The following is a 19,558-nucleotide window of genomic DNA, read 5'->3' on the forward strand; positions in this document are numbered from 1 at the left end:
TCCCAGCAACTGGTATTCAAAGCAGGAAGAGCGCTGTTGCTCTCAGTCCTGCTTTTGGCCTTTCCATAATGGGCATCTGGTTGACTGCTGTGAGAACAGGATGCTGGTCTAGGTGGGGCCCCTTTTGCCTGATCCAGCAGGCTCTTCTTATGTCCTTGTAATTGTTGCTTTGCAAGCAGGGCTTGTTGATAATGCCAGTCAGCGCTGATGATGAGCCTCACTGGGATCAGCTGCACTAGGGAGTTCCCCGTTGGCTTTGCAAGCTCTGACAATCAACCACACAGCTCTGACCTTGCAGTTGTCCTGTCCTGCTCTCACAGAAGTGGCTACAAGCGGCTTATCCAGTCTGCCTCTGAAAGTACATCACCCCTTCTCTACTGGTGTTCTTAGCATGAAGGTTAATACCTGTCTGCATATCCTAGTCACTAACCTGCACACTCCTCCTCCTCCTCCTCCTCCACAATGAAAGCCTTTTTCTCCAAATTTCTGAATCGGATTGGCTGCTCCATTACCAGTTCCCGCCAGCAGGCAATGGATTTCCTTCTACTGCTTCATAATCCCACATGTGTTGACATCTCTCTGGTGTCTGCGAAGGCATTTAGCAATTTTATTTTTAAAACCCAAATCCCTCCTCCTAATCGCAAGATAATGAAATACCAAAAGAAATGCATGGGGAAGGTAATTGTTTTCTGTTTTGATGTTCTTTGTCTTGCATGAAAACCCTAATAAATGAGAGATGCACAGAGACTAAGCAAACTGGAATGCTGAAAACTGCATCTGCAGAGGGCCATTATCTGTGCAGATCCAACAGCTACTTGTGTGAGGGTTGCTCTCTGCCCAGTAGCATTTTTGCCTTTGTTGTCCTTGTTCAAGATGCAGTAGGTTGGGTTGGAGTCTTTGTAGGAGAAGGTAGTGCTGGTCTGCTGCTTGTTCTGATAATATTTGCTTAGAAGTGCTGCAAAGAGTGCCTCAAAAACTGGTCCACCCGGTTCTGGGATATGCACAGCCTAGCCTATGATTGTCACCAGGTACTAAAGGCTCACTGACTTCTTGACCTCCAGCTAGTGATGCACAGCAAAGGTGACTCTGTCGGTGCATTTAATCATTCCGGCCCAAGAGCTCTCTCTGCTCACCGCTGATGTTTTAGTGGGGAGGAGGCCAAGACTTGCATCAGTGTAATGGCCCCTGAAGGAACATAACAATGAACAGCGATGGTATAGCGAGGAATCTTTGCTGCAGCAGAGAAGTATTCCATTCTTAGCAGGTTACTTTCTACGGAATGAGTAAATTTGGATTAAACCAAGAACAAGCAACAGCTAGGATTGTGATGACAAAGATGTTGTGTGGATGATGTGAAAAAATTCCAAGGAGGAGCAGTACTGATTCCAAAATAAAATTCCACCTGGAAGACACTGTGCCCATCAGCAGCAGCGCCTGCAATATTTCAGGGATGTATTTCTGAGTCCTGCTTACACGCAGGAGGAAAGGGCTTTCCACTAGTCACTGTCACTTTTTTTATTGGACTGTTCAGCACTTAACTCTGCATGCTTGCCTTTCCATAACTTGGGAAATATTTTGACGGGGAATCATGCAGAGATACATACGCAGTTGATCATTGCATTCTGCAGATACCATCTCATCAGGAGGTCTGTTCCTCACAACATAGGAAGTGAGTTTTTAGTGTTGTGGCACCTACCCTTTGAAATTCCCTCCCCTTAAATATTAGACAGGCACTATCTCTGTTATCTTTTTGGCACCTACTGAAGACCTTCCTCTTTCAACAAGCCTTTTAAGTAGAGACCTTATCCCAGTCTGCATCTGTGTTGGAATTGCTTTTTAAGATGTTTTAAAAGTTTTTTAAAAGATGTTTTTCAGATGTTTTGTTTTAATATGTTTTAAAGTCTTTTGTTTTTAAGATGTTTTAAGTGCTTTTAGTGTGTTTGTTTGCCACCCTGGGTTCCTTCTGGGAGGAAGAGCAGGATATAAATTGAATGAATGAATGAAAAATAATTTGCCTTCTTTTCAAGTCTCTTCCTGGGCCAACTTAAGTTCGCATAAGGAGTATGCAGGCTTCTTCAATGTCACAGAAATTACCATTGAGCATCATAGAAAAGGAAAGTGAAATCTGTAGGTGATCCAGTAGACATAGTGTACTTGGACTTCCAAAAAGTTTTTGGCAAGGTACCTCGCTAAAGACTCCTGAGTAAGTGTAGCAGTCATGGAATAAGAGATGTCCTTTTGTGGATCAGGAACCAGCTAGGAAACAGAATGTAGAGTACAAAGAAATGGACAGTTCTCCCAGTGGAGGGATGCAGAAAGTGGAGTCCCCCAATGATTGGTATTGGGACCTCTTGTGCTTTTTAATTTGTTTTAAATTATCTAGAGTTTGGAGTGAGCAGTGAGGTGGCCAAGTTTGCTGATGATACTAATTTGTTCAGGGTTGTTAAAACAGAAAGGGATTGTGAAGAGTTCCCAAAGGACCTCTCCTAACGGAGTGAACATGCAGTCAAATGGCAAATGCAGTTCAATGTAAACAAGTGTAAAGTGATGCATATTGCAGCAAAAAAATCTTAATTTCACATATACACTTATGGAGTCTGAACTGGCAGTGACTGACCAGGAATGAGACCTTGGAGTCATACTGGATAACTTGATGAAGATGTCGACCCACTGTGTGGCAGCTGTGAAAAAGGCAAATTCCATGCTAGGGATCATTAGGAAAAGTATTGAAAATAAAACTGTTGGTATCATAATGCCATTATACCAGTCTAAGGTACGGCTGCATTTGGAATGCTGTGTGCAGTTCTGGTCGCCTCACCTCAAAAAGGATATTGTAGAGCTGGAAAAGGTTCAGAAAAGGGCAACCAAAATGATCAAAGGGATGGCATGACTCCCCTTTGAGGAAAGATTGCCACATTTGGGGCTTTTTAGTGTAGAGAAAAGGTAAGTCAGAGGCGACATTATTGAAGTGGATAAAATTATGCATGGCCCGGAGAAAGTGAATAGAGAAAAGTTTGTCTCCCTCTGTCATGCTACTACTGACGATCACTCGTGACTGAGTAAGATTGTCTTCCAAAATAAGGTTGGTTAGAAGATGCCTGTGCGTGAATTTGTTTTATGTGGGGAGATTGGCGCACAACGATCAACACACAATCTTGACTGAAAAAGGCTATCCAATTGCATGGGTACCATGACGATTGGAAGTCTTTTATCTGCTGCAGCCTTCATCTGCCTTCACAGCTGTTGTAACATACACATTGTTATCCTCCACCTGTTCTGCCATTGAGGACTTTCTTGGATCGTTCTTTGTCTGGTTCCTCTCCCTTGACCTTACTGCCATGCGTGACCCTGCTGGGAGTACATGACTTCTGACGGCATCACTCACAGGGTTCATTGGAACACACAAGCCCACTCACCACTACAAGGTAACAATCCAGCTCTCATAACACTAGAACTCGTGCACGTTCAATGAAGCTGAATGTTGGAAGATTCAGGACAGACAAAATAAAGTACTTTTTTACACAGTGCATAGTTAAATGAGTGTTGAGATAGATTATTTTGTTGTGTCCCCTTCAAGCCGGTGATCTTGTATCTGAAGTTGAGATATGCAAGCAAGAAACCTACTCTACTGGTCAGACTAGTTTCCTTTGTTAAGCTAGCCTGTGAGTTAATGGACTTATTGAATGGTAAATCTGCATCTCCAAAGGGATGTAAGATCCTGTGACTATTGGAACACTTTTTCAGGAGAGTGGCCCTCCTTCCTGCTCCCATCCAGGAACCAAAGAGAGGCTTTTGTTTTCAGTGTACTGTAGTCTTGACAAGCTGGGAACTGGGAAGATGCCCAGAGAGGCCTGCTCTCTGCACCATGGCTTTGGGGTGCCTCCCTAAAAGCCTGATGAAAAGCAAGATCTATTGTACTGTTCATGCTGAGAAACCCTCCATGGTCTCTCTATGGTCTGAAGGCACATGTGACCAGCTCCCTGCTGAAGCTAAGCAGGGTCAGGTCTGGTCAGTGCCTGGATGGGAGACCACCTGGGAACCATATGTAAGCTGCCTTGGTTTTCTCTCATGGAAAGAAAGGCGGGGTATAAATGTAATAAATAAACAAATGAAATAAATGAATACATCTTAAGGTTAAGGTTGTGAATATGTGTAAATAAAAACCATGTATCATAAAGATACCACAGTCTCCACTGACCTTCTTTCCAAGGAAACCAAACCCTGGGGAAGTGCTAAAACCCCCGGAAGTCTTGCATCACTCAGAAGTTGGGGTGGAACCCAACACTATGGAATTGGCTCCCACGGTAGGCAGTGATGGCCGATAACTTGGATGGCTTTAAAAGAGGATTAGACAAATTCATGGAGGACCAGGCTGTCAAAGGCTACTAGCCACGATGGCTGTGCTCTGCCTCCATGTGTCCACTGGCCTGCGTGTGCTGCTGTTTCATGCCAAATCCAGCAGGCTCTTCTTGTGTTCTTGGCGTTGTTAGGTCCAAACCCAACACGCAAGCCGCCCTGTCTCCCCAACTCTCTTATTACACCCGGGAAGAGTGCGGAGCTGGGTGCAAATGAACCCACTGTCAGAGACCAAGTAACACAAGACAAAAACCTTTGCAAAGGGGACCCAATACTTACACGCCGGAGCTTGTTAGCATGGGAACCTCGTTTATTTGCGTGCAGGAGAATATATAGGCTCACCCTGAAGTTTACAATATCGGGTGTACGTCATAATAACAAAAGAAGCAATTGCCAATAATTACAGTTCTAGGAGCATATGAAAGGAGGTAAAGGGGTACAGAAAAGGAGCACAATTGGAAACATCAAGACTATCTTCCAGACTCCATGTCTGCACATTTCACATGTCCTTGAGATAAGCACTATGTAACAGTAGACAAAGACAACTATTGAGGGGAGGCCCAGCTGCAACCGGGCGCCCCCTAAACTGGAGACAGGCATGATATTGCTTTGCTTGCATATCAAAGGTACAAAACAAGTCAAGGATATGAGGGGCATAAGAACAGCATTTGACATTCTTGTGTAAGGCACATTAGCAACAATAAGCAAGGTTACATGAATGTGATAAAGAAATGCATAGTAGGGAGGTTTCCAGCTTAAACCGGCTTTTATTATGCGAGCCACTGGAATGTAGGTAAGGGTCAGGTCACCAGGAAATAAACCGACATTTTATATCAAAAAGCCCAAATAAAGGCCACTTTGGTTCTATTTCCCAGAAAGCCCAAGCTGGTGTTAGCCTAAGTGAACTATAGTACCATAAAACAGAAGATCACAAATTATCCTCAACAGCGTGTTATTTCTAAAAAGAGGGGCATGTAGCATTCAGAGCTCAAGCATTCTTGGAACCTCATGCCATCTTTCCTGGAAGTCCAGCTTCTTAACCTTGTGTGGGCAGAGGTTGTGGCTTCTTGGTGGTGATGGAGAAAACCCTTGCAACATGCTCAGAGGCACTCTTCACTGTTACTTTGCATATCCAAAGGATAAAGCCTAGCTGTTGCATCAGAATCTCAAGCTGAGTTCTAACACTAAGCTCTGCTTTTGCATTCAGTATATCCAAAGCAAGCTCTGTTACAAATTGTTGGATTGGTTCCCACACTGCCACCATTTTCTTTTCACTCTCCCTTTCGAAGAGTTCTGTGAAGCTCTAAACCCTGCTTATTTCTACACAAACCTAATCAAAATGTAAATACAGAAAGAAATATTTTCTGCTTGGCACCTGCAGTTAGTTCCTTTTTCAGGGCCTGGCTGGTAACGGAAATGGAACTAGGTGAGGGGTGAATGTGATAGATGGGAAATGCTAGGAACTTGCTCCGTGCCATGTTGACAAGGCTGGACATTTGAGTTGCTTTGGCTGCTTCTTTCCGTGTCTTTTTTTTTTAGTTCTGCCATTGAATTGCTGAGTTGAGCTGCCTATGGAGATGTTTTCATTTCTCTGAAATGTCTTCGGGTTGCTGAGAATCTGCTGATTCTGTTAGATCGCTTTGCTGATGCGGCTCCAAAGCAAATTATGCCTCTTTTAACAGCTTTTGCTCTTGTTGTGATGGAGATAATTGGGAGTTTGGGGCCACTTGCTCTGCTCATGTGGCTGTATTAAGCCACTCTCTGCTTCCCCCCCCCCAAATGTAAGGGTAGCCTGTCTGGCACCCGCTAGATATTTTGGACTACAACTCCAGTCAGCCTCAGCCAGCATGGCCAATGGTCAGGAGTGATGGGAGTTGTAATCCACACCTGGAGGACACTTACCTTTCTCCTGAGGGTAGGGCAGCCTTCCCCAGCCAGGGCCCTCCAGATATTTCAGACTACAACTCCCATCAGCTCCAGCCACCAGTCATGCGGGAACAGGCAATGCGGCCATACTGGCTGGAGCTGATGGAGATGTTCTCCAAAACTTCTGCAGGGCACCAGGTTGGGGAAAGCTGTGGCAGTGGGTATCTTTGCAAAAAACTCGAGTGCATTGGTTTTGTCTTTAAAAGTACCTCCAGAGAAAGGTGATTTTGCTCATCTTATTTTCCTCGTCTTATCACCTGGACTGGGCAATGAGGGCACTTAAGCAGGGGATGTTGTTTTAATTTGTATCCCTGCACCTTTGTCTACGACAGTCCCCAGAGCAATCATTTTTGGTATACAATTAAGCAAGCTTCTGTTGTTACAGCACCACCACCAGAGTTACCCTTACCCCCCTACACATGCAACAGAACCAAACCCCAAACCATCCTAAACAGCATCAAATAGTATTGTGAAAAGCAAGCCGTGCATGCTAAGAGAACTGTCCAGTGTCACTTGAGACAGACGTTGTGTGGGTTGGGCTGACCTCTGTGCAATGCAGGGCAGCGTATAAGTGGCTCATTGATTGAGTAAATGGCAGGAAATGGGGAGGGGATGTCTGAACTCCCTCAGGGAGAGGGAGCATGTCTGGCAAAGTGTCTCTGAAGCAGTGCTGGCCATTTTAGAAGGCAGAGCAGCTGGAGCCAGGCTTAACCAGCCCCAGAGTGAAAGCCCTCCCCCATTTAGTGCTCTTTCCCTCTCTTCCCTCACCCCAAATAGAGCTCTGCATTCATAAATAGCACTTTCTGTGGTGTGAGGACTACTTAAATGCCTCACTGGTCCTTTAAGGATTGAATGACCTGGCCTTTAGGGTTAATTCCTCTCTTGGCAAATGCCCACTAGAAAAAGCTCTTCCCCCCCCCCCGAGCTTTTTCACTCAGAATTGTCCAGTTGCTGCGTGTGCATGAGTCTGATCTACAGGTGCAGCAGAATGAGGTAGAGGAGTTGGACTGTGGCACTTCAGACTGCAGGTGGAGGCCGTCACCATTCCAGAGTGCCTCCCTGTTTGTGGCTTTTGAAAGCATGTCTCGTACGCGCTGCTTGGTTTCTCTATTTCATTGGGACATCATCTGTTGGTGTTTGTAAACTGTCCTGGCATCTATCCTGACAAAGCTGTGGAAGATGTATAAATATTAAAAAATAAATAGCTCCCTGTGAGAAGTAAAGAAGATTGTCAGAGGGAAAGGGTGCGCTCAGCCTTCTTCTTCTGCAGATCTGGTTTTCAACTTTCAGTCCCAAAAGTAAATTGCAAATTTGCTCATCAAGTCTACAAAGTGTTTTGATCTCTGAAATCACAGTTTTCTTAATCTGACTGAGTCCAGTAGGATTTCATTGTCTTTGATTTTTACCTGCTGTGCGACAGGTAGGGAGGGGGGAGAAATTTGATATAGTTTGCATTTAAAGGAGAACCTACCTGATTCGCACCTTCCAAAACAATACGTGAACCAAAACGCAGCCATCCTTGAAAATTCACACTTATTTTGCAGTGCAGTTCTCGAGACAGCTAGCATGTACAGAAATGTATATACTGGAATACATGCATAAAATGTGCATCAGTTAAAATAACAGAATGTTTTATATTAGAGAAAATTGCTTTGCAGAATTGTGTATATTGGGCAAAAGTACATAAAATGTGTATATTGGGAGAAATTCACACTAAAATGCTGGTGAATTTTCTTGAGGACTCTTACAAAAAAAGAATTCTCAGACTGATAATGGATATGTGGACAACTGAACTTATGATTGGAAAAATGAGAAGGGAAAAATTAGAAGCTGAAATTGACATATTCGGCCATGCCTAGTGACGTGTCACTTCTCCTAGACTGTCTGCTGGCTGTGGGCAACAGCAGGTGCTCTTTGCCGCCGTGCATTCCACACTCATGAACATCCTTGTTTGGATGTGGTTGGTAGATCAGCCTCTCTGGTTCAACAGCTTTTCCTCTAATCCAGCGCAGCAATTCAGATGTACGATCAGCATTCAGATGCAGCCTGTCTCTGTTCCATTCCATGCATCATTTCAGAATGTGATTTCAGCCCAGCATACTTCCAGCATCCTGCTTTTCCTGGATAGTCCCTCCATGATGATTCGCTAGCAGCCAGTCAGGGTTGGAGAAGATGGTGCTTAAATGACAAATATGGGCTTGGAGAAGGAAGAGCATGTCCATACATATGAAATGGAAAATTTCAAGTTCAAGGTTCAAGTTTTGGTGTACAAAGCCCTACATAGCTTGGGACCAGGATACCTGAAAAACCATCTTACCTCTTATATACCCAGCAGATCACTACGCTCTGCAGGTGAGGGCCTCCTGCAGATATCAATTTATCAGGAGGTCCGTTCCACACAACATAGGAAGTGGAGCTTTAGTGTTGCAGCACCTACCCTTTGGAATTCCCTCCCCTTAAATATTTGACAGGCTGTTATCTTTTCGATGCCTACTGAAGATCTTCCTCTTTCAACAAGCCTTTTAAGTAGAAACTTTATCCCAGTCTACAACTGTGTTGGAATTGCTTTTTAAGATGTTTCTAAACCTTTTCTTTTAAAAAAACAAGATGTTTTTAAAGCTTTTGTAAAAATGTTTTTAAATATGGTTTGTTTTAATATATTTTAAAGTCTGTTTTTATGATGTTTTAAAGTGTTTTTAGTACTTTTGTTTGCAGGTCTGGGCTCCTACTGGGAGGAAGGGTGGGATATAAATCAAATAATAAATAAAATAAAATAAAATAATTATTGTACAATAAGCTTTGGTTTTCTCTGACCATTGAGGCTAAAGTGAGAATTAAAGGGTTGGTAATGAGGCAAGAAAGGAGAGAACATTTTTCTGTCTTGACAGAAACAGAGCTTGAGGTGAAACTCACTCATGGCATCTCAAGTCTTTGTAAAAAAAAAAAAGCAGCTGGAAACTGTGTTTGGTATGGAAAGCCACTGAGAGATCAAGGAGAATCAACAGAGTCACACTCCCCCTGTCTCTCTCCTGACAAAGGTCATCATACAGGGCAACCGAGGCAGCTTCCATGCCAAAACCAGGCCTGAAACACGACTGAAACTAGGCAATTTAACAACCTAAACTTAACAATATGTGATCTGGCTCCAAGGGGCAGGAATCTTAATAGTGTCATTTTCCTCTTGCAGAGCTCCCACTGACCTTGACGCCCTCTGCTGAAGCACAGGTATGTTGTTGAAGGCCTCATGGAAAATCAGTGGTCACTAAATATGCCAAATCTACCACCAAAGGATCTAAACCCAACCTTTACAAAAATAGAAATTTAAAAAATTGGGTAAATTAGTATACTGACTCATATTAAAATGTGTAAATTTATATAAAGTTTGTAGTTGTATTCTTTAATAGTTTAATAGTTATCACCATTGCATTAAGTGGATGTAATGTAAACCTTCCATCTTCACATGTGATGATAAATGTTATGTGATGAAGATATTTGTTCTAATTATGTTTTACGGTGATAACTATTAAAGAATACAACGGAATGGTGGAAGATTAAGGACAGACAAAAGGAAGTACATAGCGCAAAGTTAAATGCTGGAGTTGGCTCCCACAAGATGGAACCGTGACCACCAACTTGGATGGCCTTAAAAGAGGAGTAGACAAATTCATGGAGGATAAGGCTATCAATGGCTACTAGTCATGATGGCTATGCTCTGCCTCCAGGTACCAATTGCTGGGATTCACAAGTGTTGTCGCACTCGGGTCCTGCTTGCTGGCTTCTCACATGGGTATCTGGTTAGCCACTGTGAGATCAGGATGATGGACTAAATGGGCCCCTTTGGCCAGATCCAGCTGCAGCCTGGCTCTTCTGATGTTTTTAACTTCTCACGAGGGGTCTGAAGGCTGGAGCCCTCTCCTGTTGTTCCCCAGCAACTGGCATTCAGAGGTGCACTGCCTCGGAACATGGAGGTTCCATGTAGCATGAAAAATTGCCACAGACAGATGTTAAGTAATTTGTCTCAGCCTCTTTTGCTGGCCTCTCAGCTGTTGGTTTTCACCATCTTGTGTCAGCAAATGCCATAAATGTGATTTTATGCTACGTGAAGAAGCACTTCCAAGTTTTCGTCGAGCCTTGAAGACCTGGCTTTTCAGGCAGGCCTACAAGATCCCGGGAGTAGATTAACTCTATCTTGCTACAGCTGTGGATGTTTTTAGATTAATTTTAGATTGAAGTTTTGGTTTTTATGTTGTATTTTATTGTTGTATTTAATTTTAAATTGCGCGTCGCCTAGAGTGGCCGCTGACCCGGCCAGATAGGCGACCCAGAAATAAAATTTTATTATTATTATTATTAACTGGCTGCCCATAAATTTCACTGGATAACCCCAGTGAGAGAAGGGGGGAAATGTCTTCTCTGTGCCACGGATCATTTGTTTTAACGTTCCCATCATGTCTACACAGGGTTTTTTTCAATGTGAATGAAATTATTCTATAAATTAGTGCAAAGTGGACCCTTCTGAACCCTTGTGGCTTCTGTTGTGTCCTTCTGGTGAGAACGCCTCAAAGTGCGTCTTTTGTCTGCCTTCCTCCCCGCCCCCCAAACTCAAAGCAACTGCAACGCCATCCTCCGCCTGTCTCTCCTGGGTGCCTGTCGCCTTGGTAGCTAAGCCCAGGGAATGGTGCTTGATCATTTCCTAATTCACAGATGCTTCAGCCCCCAGTTAGAGAAGGAAACGGTCGTTAATTAACCATCCCCAGGCCAACTCAACTCCCTCCTTGCTGTAACTGGAAATGGCAAAACTGTGCTTGGGGGGCTGGAGCGTTTCTGCTTCCAATGGGGCTGGAATCCAAAGCAGCCAGCGAGCCCTTTGGCAGGTGCCGTCCCTTGCACTTCTTGAGCCTGGTTTGAGGATTTTGAAAATGAAATGGACTGCCTTCTAGTCGATTCTGACTTATGGGCGACCCTATGAATAGGGTTTTCATGGTAAGCAGTATTCAAAGGTGGTTTACCATTGCCTTCCTCTGAGGCTAAGAGGCAGTGACTGGCCCAAGGCCACCCAGTGAGCTTCATGGCTGTGTGGGGATTCAAATCCTGCTCTCCCAGGTTGTAGTCCAACACCTTAACCACTACACCACACTGGATCTTATCAAGGGTGAAGTTCAGGTCCCTTTTCATCTTCTCTCATCCCATACCCTGAGCACGTGTCTCTCTGTCTCCCCCCTTCCCCAGTCCTGTGGACTCCACAACTCAGCTCAACAGGACAGTATCTTTGTTTTTCCTCTCTAAATGTGCCCTTCCTGTATTACTACCCCCATCTCGACTTTGCCGCAGGGCAGGGAAGCCAGCTCACACTGTAGCTTCTGTGTCTCTGCTTGGAGACCAACCCCGGCTGTCCAGACCAACCTGTTCCGGGGTGGTGGTGGTGTCATGTTCTCCTTGACTTCTAGATAATGGAGTCTTGGTCCCCATTATATTGGGAGCAAGGAAGAGCTGGGCAAAGAAACCAATATTTTTTTTGCCCATCTGTATGTTGCTTTTTCACCAAAGATGATGATGATTAAACAGTGTTGGTACTATTGTTTTTTTTTAAGAATGATTGATATATTTGCCTTGCTGTTTTAACTATCATTAGCCACTTTATTTTATTTCATAAAATGTATATATGCTTGATTGTAACAAACCTCCCAGGAGGTTACACACCCACCTAAGCAACCCTATTAGCCTAACTAGGGATGGGATCCGTTGGCCAGTGCTGGTTCGAAAGTAATCCATCGACCTAACGAGCTGGTATCACTTAGAGTTTGTTCTTGGTCCATTCGCTGCTACTTTTACCAATCTGTTCCCCCTGAAAAAATATCGATATCAGAAAGGAAATATCAATATTTTGAAAGGAAATGTCGATAAATTTAAGGAAATATTGATACATTGAAAGAAATGTCAATATTAATATAAATATTTTAGACGCAGATTTTTTAAAAACCATTTCTGAAAATAGCCATGGAAAATCACTTCATAAAAATCCAGTCTGCACCAATCCCAGGCTATGGTCTGAAGGCACCTGAGGCCAGCTCCCTGCTGAAGCTAAGCAGGGTCAGGTCTGGTCAGTGCCTGGATGGGAGACTGCCTGGGAACCATAAGTAAAGCCGCCTTGGGTTTCTAGCATGAAAAGAAGGCGGGGTATAAATGTAATAAATAAATAATAATAAAGCGATAGCGAATAAACAAATTAATGGAATTTTTTTTACCAAATCTGAATTGGGTGGAACTCCAGTGCCTCCCTAGCCTTAGCCCTAACCCCTGGGTCTGATCTTCCGCTTGCTTGCAGATGGTGCAGTCTCTGGCACTGGCAATCTACCGAGCACTGGACTGGGGTCTGGATGAGAATGAAGAACGAGAGCTCAGCCCTGCACTGGAGCGGCTGATTGAATTGATGGCCAACAGTGATTCTGAGGACAGTGGGTGTGGCACTGCAGACGAAGGCTATGGCGGGCAGGAGGAAGAAGAGGAGGTGGCAGTGGAGGGCACCCTGAGGGCCGTGCGCACCTTCAACCGAGCCATGCGGCTCTGTGCTATGCGCCTCACCCAGCCTGTGGAAGCTCAGGCCCACTACCAGGCTGTCTGCAGAGCCCTATTCCTAGAGACGGTTGAGCTGAAGGCTTTTCTGGCCAAGATTCGTGAGGCCAAGGAGGTGAGAGGTGTCCTGCACTGGGAGAGGGCGCGATGTTACTCCTGCTATGTTGCCATTGATAGGCGTATTGCTCTTCCGTCAGTGCCACTTCGCTCCATGGAGGAGCATGTGTGCTTGTGACATGTTGCCTGCTTACTAGGGATACTGAAGAATTCCAACAAAAACAGGAATGGAAATTGCTAGTGTGCGCTTACTTGTCCCATGTCCAAACAGAAACCAGTCCAGGAAATGCAATGAGTATTTGCTGCTGTTGTTGCTTTCAGTCTGGAAATGATACATAATTGATTACCTTCCCCCCCATTTGCATTTGGCTTCCTTTGCATTGAGCATAATGACAACATAGGTTATGTAATTTGTGTAATTAATTCACATAATTATGTAAATGGTATGATTTACATAATTTCACCGCAGCAATCACTGAGACAAATAACGTAGTTTTTTACCAGAGACAAAGTGCAGTGCAACGGAAACACTGCTGCATGCGACGAATATAGGAAGGAACGTAAAACTGTGCCTTCTTCCATTCCTCCTGCTTCCATGGCAGTTTGGAGAGTTACACAGTGACATGTTGCTGCCTGCAAGGAGCTTACAGTATAAAATATACAGCAAGGAAAACAGAGAAAGGGGGAGTCAAGTGGGGAGAAGGAGGGAAAACTGAAAGCAAACATCATTACACAAACTTCCAACTTCATTAGAGTTAAGGAGATGTTTCATACATGTCAGCATCACTGCTTTATGCCAGAAGTTGCAACACACATAAGCCCCTGGCACTCAGCAACTAGAAGGAGGATTAGGGTAGCCTAACCCCTGCACCCATCTGCATCCGCACAGCAGGGACGTTGTTGCTCTGGGAAAGGAGGGCATGAATTGTTTGCAGAGCTGTGGCTGTTGCTAAAGAGGCTGTTTTCTGCCTCATTGAGTATGAGGCTGCGCCTGTCTGTCAGTCTGACGATGCCACCTGTATCCCACCTGGGTTTGTGTGCCAGGTTGCCAAAGTGCCTTGGGCAGGCCTGGGAGCAGCTGCAAAACAGAGGAGGTGCCAAGGAAAAGTTTGGGATGGAGGGGCAAGGATACTGTGGGTATCAAAGAGGGGAAGTTGTGAAGAGACTTTGGCAACAAGTCCAGACTTGGCCTGGATTAAGGATCAGCCACAGCCTCCAGGGCAAGGGTGGGGAACTGGATGCAGCCAGCAGGTCGAATCCTAATCTCCACCCCTGCCTTGTGGTCCAAAGTTGAGAAATGGGCAAGTCCGCCTACCTGTAAATCACTTGACCTCATTATGACGTCAAGTGGCAACTTCCAAAGTGCTCACTGTAACTGCCAAACAGGTGATTGATGGTTATAGCCAGCCCCTTTAAAGTCCATTTACAGGTGCGGTTTAGATTCAACCCCCACCTGCAAATAGACAGTTTCCCCCCGCAGATAGCAAGCTGTTTGTCTACAGACGGAAAATATCCATTTGCAAGCGTGGTTTGAATCCAAACTTCCTTGCAAGCAGAAGAGAGGGGCTTGTAGCAAGCTCCTCTGAAGCCATGCTCCCAATGCCAATCAGCTGACTGGCAGTGGAATTATGTCTCCAAAGGGGCTCACTGACAGCACTGATTGGCATTAGCAGTGACCCCCCTTGGCTGTACTGGGGTGTTCCTGTTGGAGAACTCCTAAGTGCAGATCCCAGAGGGGCTCACTGACAGCTGACTTTCAGCTCCTGATTGTTTCCTTTTGGAGTTGCATCCTTACCTGCCCCACACCTGATGTCACATATGATGTCAGATGTGGAGTCAATGGACATAGTTTGGGGACAATGGCCTCGTGGGCCGGATTGGGACCCATGCCAGGTCTAATTAGGCCCACGGACCAGAGGTTCCCCATCACTGCTCCACTGGATGACTGTTCTACAAACATGGGATAGCTGTTGCCAATGCCCCCTTCCTTCCCATGGTCTCAACTGGAGCACAGAGGATGCAGCCAACTGGCTAACTGCATCAGAGTGGGGGCATCAGGACTGAGTAAGGCCAGCCTAGAGATTATTGACTTCCCAACATCCCGCTGTAACCGGCTAGAACCCATCCAGCGGTGTACATTACAAGTTCTGGCTGCTGGCATGGAACAGTTTTCTTTGGATAAAATGTTGGGAGTTTCCTGGGTATTGTTCTGTTGGTCCTGTTTAATTTTTAAAGGGGTAGTGTCCTCTGTGAGTCCTTGGAATATGGTGGTGTAACAATCTCTAAATTGCTAAGTTTGCTGCTTAATGAACAGTGGTGTTTTTTCCACCTCCCACAGGCTCATGCAAAATGGCGTAGGCTTTACAGGAACTCATGGGGAGGGATGGGAGACAGAGAGAGCGGGCAGTGTGCCACATCCTGATGCCGCGCTTGCCCTTCCTTCTCCAAATACTTCCTGGTATCTCACGTGCGGTTCTGGGGCCCATCCCTGTTATGTCAACAACACAGCTCCTTTCCTTGAAATTGTGCAGCTGCTTCCAAGCACAGACTTATTGGGTTGCTGCAAAGACCCAGCTGCGACAGCGCCGCCCTCTGGTTGGCCTCTCCCCTGCAACCTCAGTGAGGCAGATGAAGCTCTGTAGCTTGCTGGGGGGGGGGCTGTTGCTTGCTTGAGCCACCTGTATTAGAATCCCCAGGAGGCTTCTGTTCCAGGAATGGGTGGGGCAGCCATCTCCATTCCTCCCACTCCAAAGGTTCCAAAGGACATACCTGCCCAGAGCATCACCTGTCCCCTGGGAGGATTGAAGGAGGGCAAGCAGTGGCCTCGCAGCCCGAGAGAAGTGATGGCACCCTCTTGGGCCTGTCACTCCTCACGTGGGAGGAAACCCATTAACACTAATTAGCTCACTGCTAGTTAAGAACTCCACAGCCAAACATTTAGTCAGAGAGGAACATGAGTTAGGAAATGACTTCATGGGGACCCAGCCTTCCTCCTGACAGCTTGTCTCTGGGAGGGTTGAAGTGTGTGTGCGGTAGACCAGAACTGCTCTTTTTGGGGTGAAATGCAAAGCAGCACTTCACAGCTCTTGCACTGAGGAGCTTCCCTTAGGGTGGGTGGGGGAGCCTGGGGCCTCCAGAGGTTCAGAGACTCTTAACTCCCAGCAGCCAGCGTGGCCAGTGGTCAAGGATGAGGGAAGTTGTAATCCACCAACACCTGGAGCGGCCCCCACAGGCTCCCTCTCCCTGGCTTAAGTAATTTGGCAGCCAGTGTGGGGTGGGGTCGGGGAGCAGCCCTTATAGAATGCTTTATAGTGCCTGGGAAGGAGGCTCTGAGAAGGGCCTTCAGTACTCTACAGCATTGGCAATGGATGCAAAGGTTGGTGGGTTGAACATGCCAACTCATTGCATTGGTTGGTATCCTGGGACGCACACTAGAAGGGGCAGAAATTAATCCAATCGTGTGCAGACACCCCTCCGATCCTTTCAGGGATAGTTTGCTCTGTCAGAGTCAAGAGTCTCACTCTGAGGATTTCTGCCACCATATCCATTAATGCTGCACTTTTCCCTGGGACCTGGCCATTTGCCAGGGAGACCTGGAGCTGAGATACGAAACTGAGGAAGCATCCAAACCAGGAAAGGTGGTAGTAATGGGTGACTTCAACTACCCGGACATAGACTGGCTGCATATGTGTTCCAGTCATGACAAAGAAGCAAAGTTTCTAGATATTCTAAATGACTATTCCCTAGACCAGTTGGTCATGGAACCGACCAGAGGGACAGCAACCTTGGACTTAATCCTCAGTGGGGACCGGGACCTGGTGCGAGATGTAAGTGTTGTCGAACCGATTGGGAGCAGTGACCACAATGCTATTAAATTAAACATACATGTAACTGGCCAATTGCCAAGAAAATCCAACACGGTCACATTTGACTTCAAAAGAGGAAACTTCACAAAAATGAGGGGATTGGTAAAAAGAAAACTGAAAAACAAAGTCCAGAGGGTCACATCACTCAAAAATGCTTGGAAGTTGTTTAAAAACGCTATATTAGAAGCTCAACTGGAGTGCATACCGCAGATCAGAAAATGTACCACCAGGGCCCAGAAGATGCCACCATGGTTAACAAGCAAAGTCAAGGAAGCTCTTAGAGGCAAAAAGTCTTCCTTCAGAAAATGGAAGTCTTGTCCGAATGAAGAAAATAAAAAGGAACACAAACTCTGGCAAAAGAAATGCAAGAAGACAATAAGGGATGCTAAAAAAGAATTTGAGGAGCACATTGCTAAGAACATAAAAACCAACAACAAAAAATTCTATAAATACATTCAAAGCAGGAGACCATCTAGGGAGGCGATTGGACCCTTTGATGATAAGGGGGTCAAGGTGTACTAAAGAACGATAAGGAGATTGCAGAGAAGCTAAATGAATTTTTTGCATCTGTCTTCACAGTGGAAGATATAGGGCAGATCCCTGAACCTGAACTAACATTTGCAGGAAGGGATTCTGAGGAACTGAGACAAATAGTGGTAACGAGAGAGGAAGTTCTAGGTTTAATAGACAATATAAAAACTGACAATTCACCTGGCCCGGATGGCATCCACCTGAGAGTCTCAAAGAACTCAAATGTGAAATTGCTGATCTGCTAACTAAAATATGTAACTTGTCCCTCGGGTCCTCCTCCGTGCTTGAGGACTGGAAAGTGGCAAATGTAATGCCAATCTTCAAAAAGGGATCCAGGGGGAATCCCGGAAATTACAGGCCAGTTAGTTTAACTTCTGTCCCTGGAAAACTGGTAGAAAGTATTATTAAAGCTAGATTAACTAAGCACATAGAAGAACAAGCCTTGATGAACCAGAGCCAGCATGGCTGCTGCAAGGGAAAATCCTGTCTCAGTAACCTATCAGAATTCTTTGAGAGTGTCAACAAGCATATAGATAGAGGTGATCCAGTGGACATAGTGTACTTAGACTTTCAAAAAGCGTTTGACAAGGTACCTCACCAAAGACTTCTGAGGAAGCTTAGCAGTCATGGAATAAGAGGAGAGGTCCTCTTGTGGATAAGGAATTGGTTAAGAAGCAGAAAGCAGAGAGTAGGAATAAACGGACAGTTCTCCCAATGGAGGGCTGTAGAAAGTGGAGTCCCTCAAGGATCGGTATTGGGACCTGTACTTTTCAACTTGTTCATTAATGACCTAGAATTAAATTGTGAGCAATGAAGTGGCCAAGTTTGCTGACGATACTAAATTGTTCAGGGTTGTTAAAACAAAATGGGATTGCGAACAGCTCCAAAAAGACCTCTCCAAACTGAGTGAATGAGCGGGAAAATGGCAAATGCAATTCAATATAAACAAGTGTAAAATTATGCATATTGCAGCAAAAAATCTTAATTTCACATATACGCTTATGGGGTCTGAATGGCAGTGACCGACCAGGAAAGAGACCTCGGGGTTGTAGTGGACAGCACGATGAAAATGTCAACCCAGTGTGCGGCAGCTGTGAAAAAGGCAAATTCCATGCTAGGGATAATTAGGAAAGGAATTGAAAATAAAACAGCCGATATCATAATGCTATTGTATAAATCTGTGGTGGGGCTGCATCTGGAATACTGTGTACAGTTCTGGTCGCCCCATCTCAAAAAGGATATTATAGAGTTGGAAAAGGTTCAGAAGAGGGCAACCAGAATGATCAAGGGGATGGAGCGACTCCCTTACGAGGAAAGGTTGCAGCATTGGGGGCTTTTTAGTTTAGAGAAAAGGCGGGTCAGAGGAGACATGATAGAAGTGTATAAAATTATGCATGGCATTGAGAAAGTGGATAGAGAAAAGTTCTTCTCCCTCTCTCATAATACTAGAACTCGTGGACATTCAAAGAAGCTGAATGTTGGAAGATTCAGGACAGAAAAAAGGAAGTACTTCTTTACTATAGTTAACCTATGGAATTTGCTCCCACAAGATGCAGTAATGGCCACCAGCTTGGATGGCTTTAAAAGAAGATTAGACAAATTCATGGAGGACAGGGCTATCAATGGCTACTAGCCATGATGGCTGTGCTCTGCCACCCTTGTTAGAGGCAGCACGCTTCTGAAAACCAGTTGCCAGAAGCCTCAGGAGGGGAGAGTGTTCTTGCACTCCGTCCTGCTTGCGGGCTTCCCATAACTGGCATCTGGTTGGCCACTGTGAGAACAGGATGCTGGACTAGATGGGCCACTGGCCTGATCCAGCTATAGGGCTCTTCTGATGTTCAGGGCACTGCTGTCTCCCCCACTTATTTCCTGCTGACTCGCTACTTTCCAAGGCTATATTCACATGAATGGAAACAAGCCAGGTTAGGTACTTCTCAGGGGGGGGGTCAACTGGGAGGTGTGTGTCTTATTCTTCCCATAATCATTAGGCCACCCTTCCCTAACCTGGTGCCCTTCAGATTCTGTGGGCTACAATTCCTATCAGCCTCAGCTGGATTGGCTGCATGACACTGAGGATGATAGGAATTGTAGTCCAAAACATCTAGAAAGCACAGGTTAGAGAAGGCTGGTTTAAGCAGAAAGAGAATTCCCTATGTCCTCTCGATAGGGAATAATCCGTTTCAACAAGTCCATCTCTCCAAGTTATCCTCTTAATTTTATTTGTGCCCCTGACCTTTTAAGCAGCCTGC

At 45.2% G+C, this 19,558-nt stretch overlaps 1 protein-coding gene across 5 annotated transcripts in view; it reads left to right on the top strand.

The window, feature by feature from the left end:
* SPIRE2 (spire type actin nucleation factor 2) overlaps positions 1–19,558 on the top strand; it is a 45,979-nt gene that overhangs the window by 10,781 nt on the left and 15,640 nt on the right. For all 5 annotated transcript variants that reach the window (XM_061594595.1, XM_061594596.1, XM_061594598.1 and 2 more), the window contains 2 exons: positions 9,470–9,507; positions 12,608–12,970. In XM_061594595.1, the coding sequence (XP_061450579.1) occupies positions 9,470–9,507; positions 12,608–12,970 (401 nt within the window). The remainder of the gene's footprint in view (positions 1–9,469; positions 9,508–12,607; positions 12,971–19,558) is intronic.

The sequence above is a fragment of the Rhineura floridana genome, chromosome 13, assembly GCF_030035675.1.
Source record: "Rhineura floridana isolate rRhiFlo1 chromosome 13, rRhiFlo1.hap2, whole genome shotgun sequence".
Taxonomy (NCBI): Eukaryota; Metazoa; Chordata; class Lepidosauria; order Squamata; family Rhineuridae; genus Rhineura; species Rhineura floridana.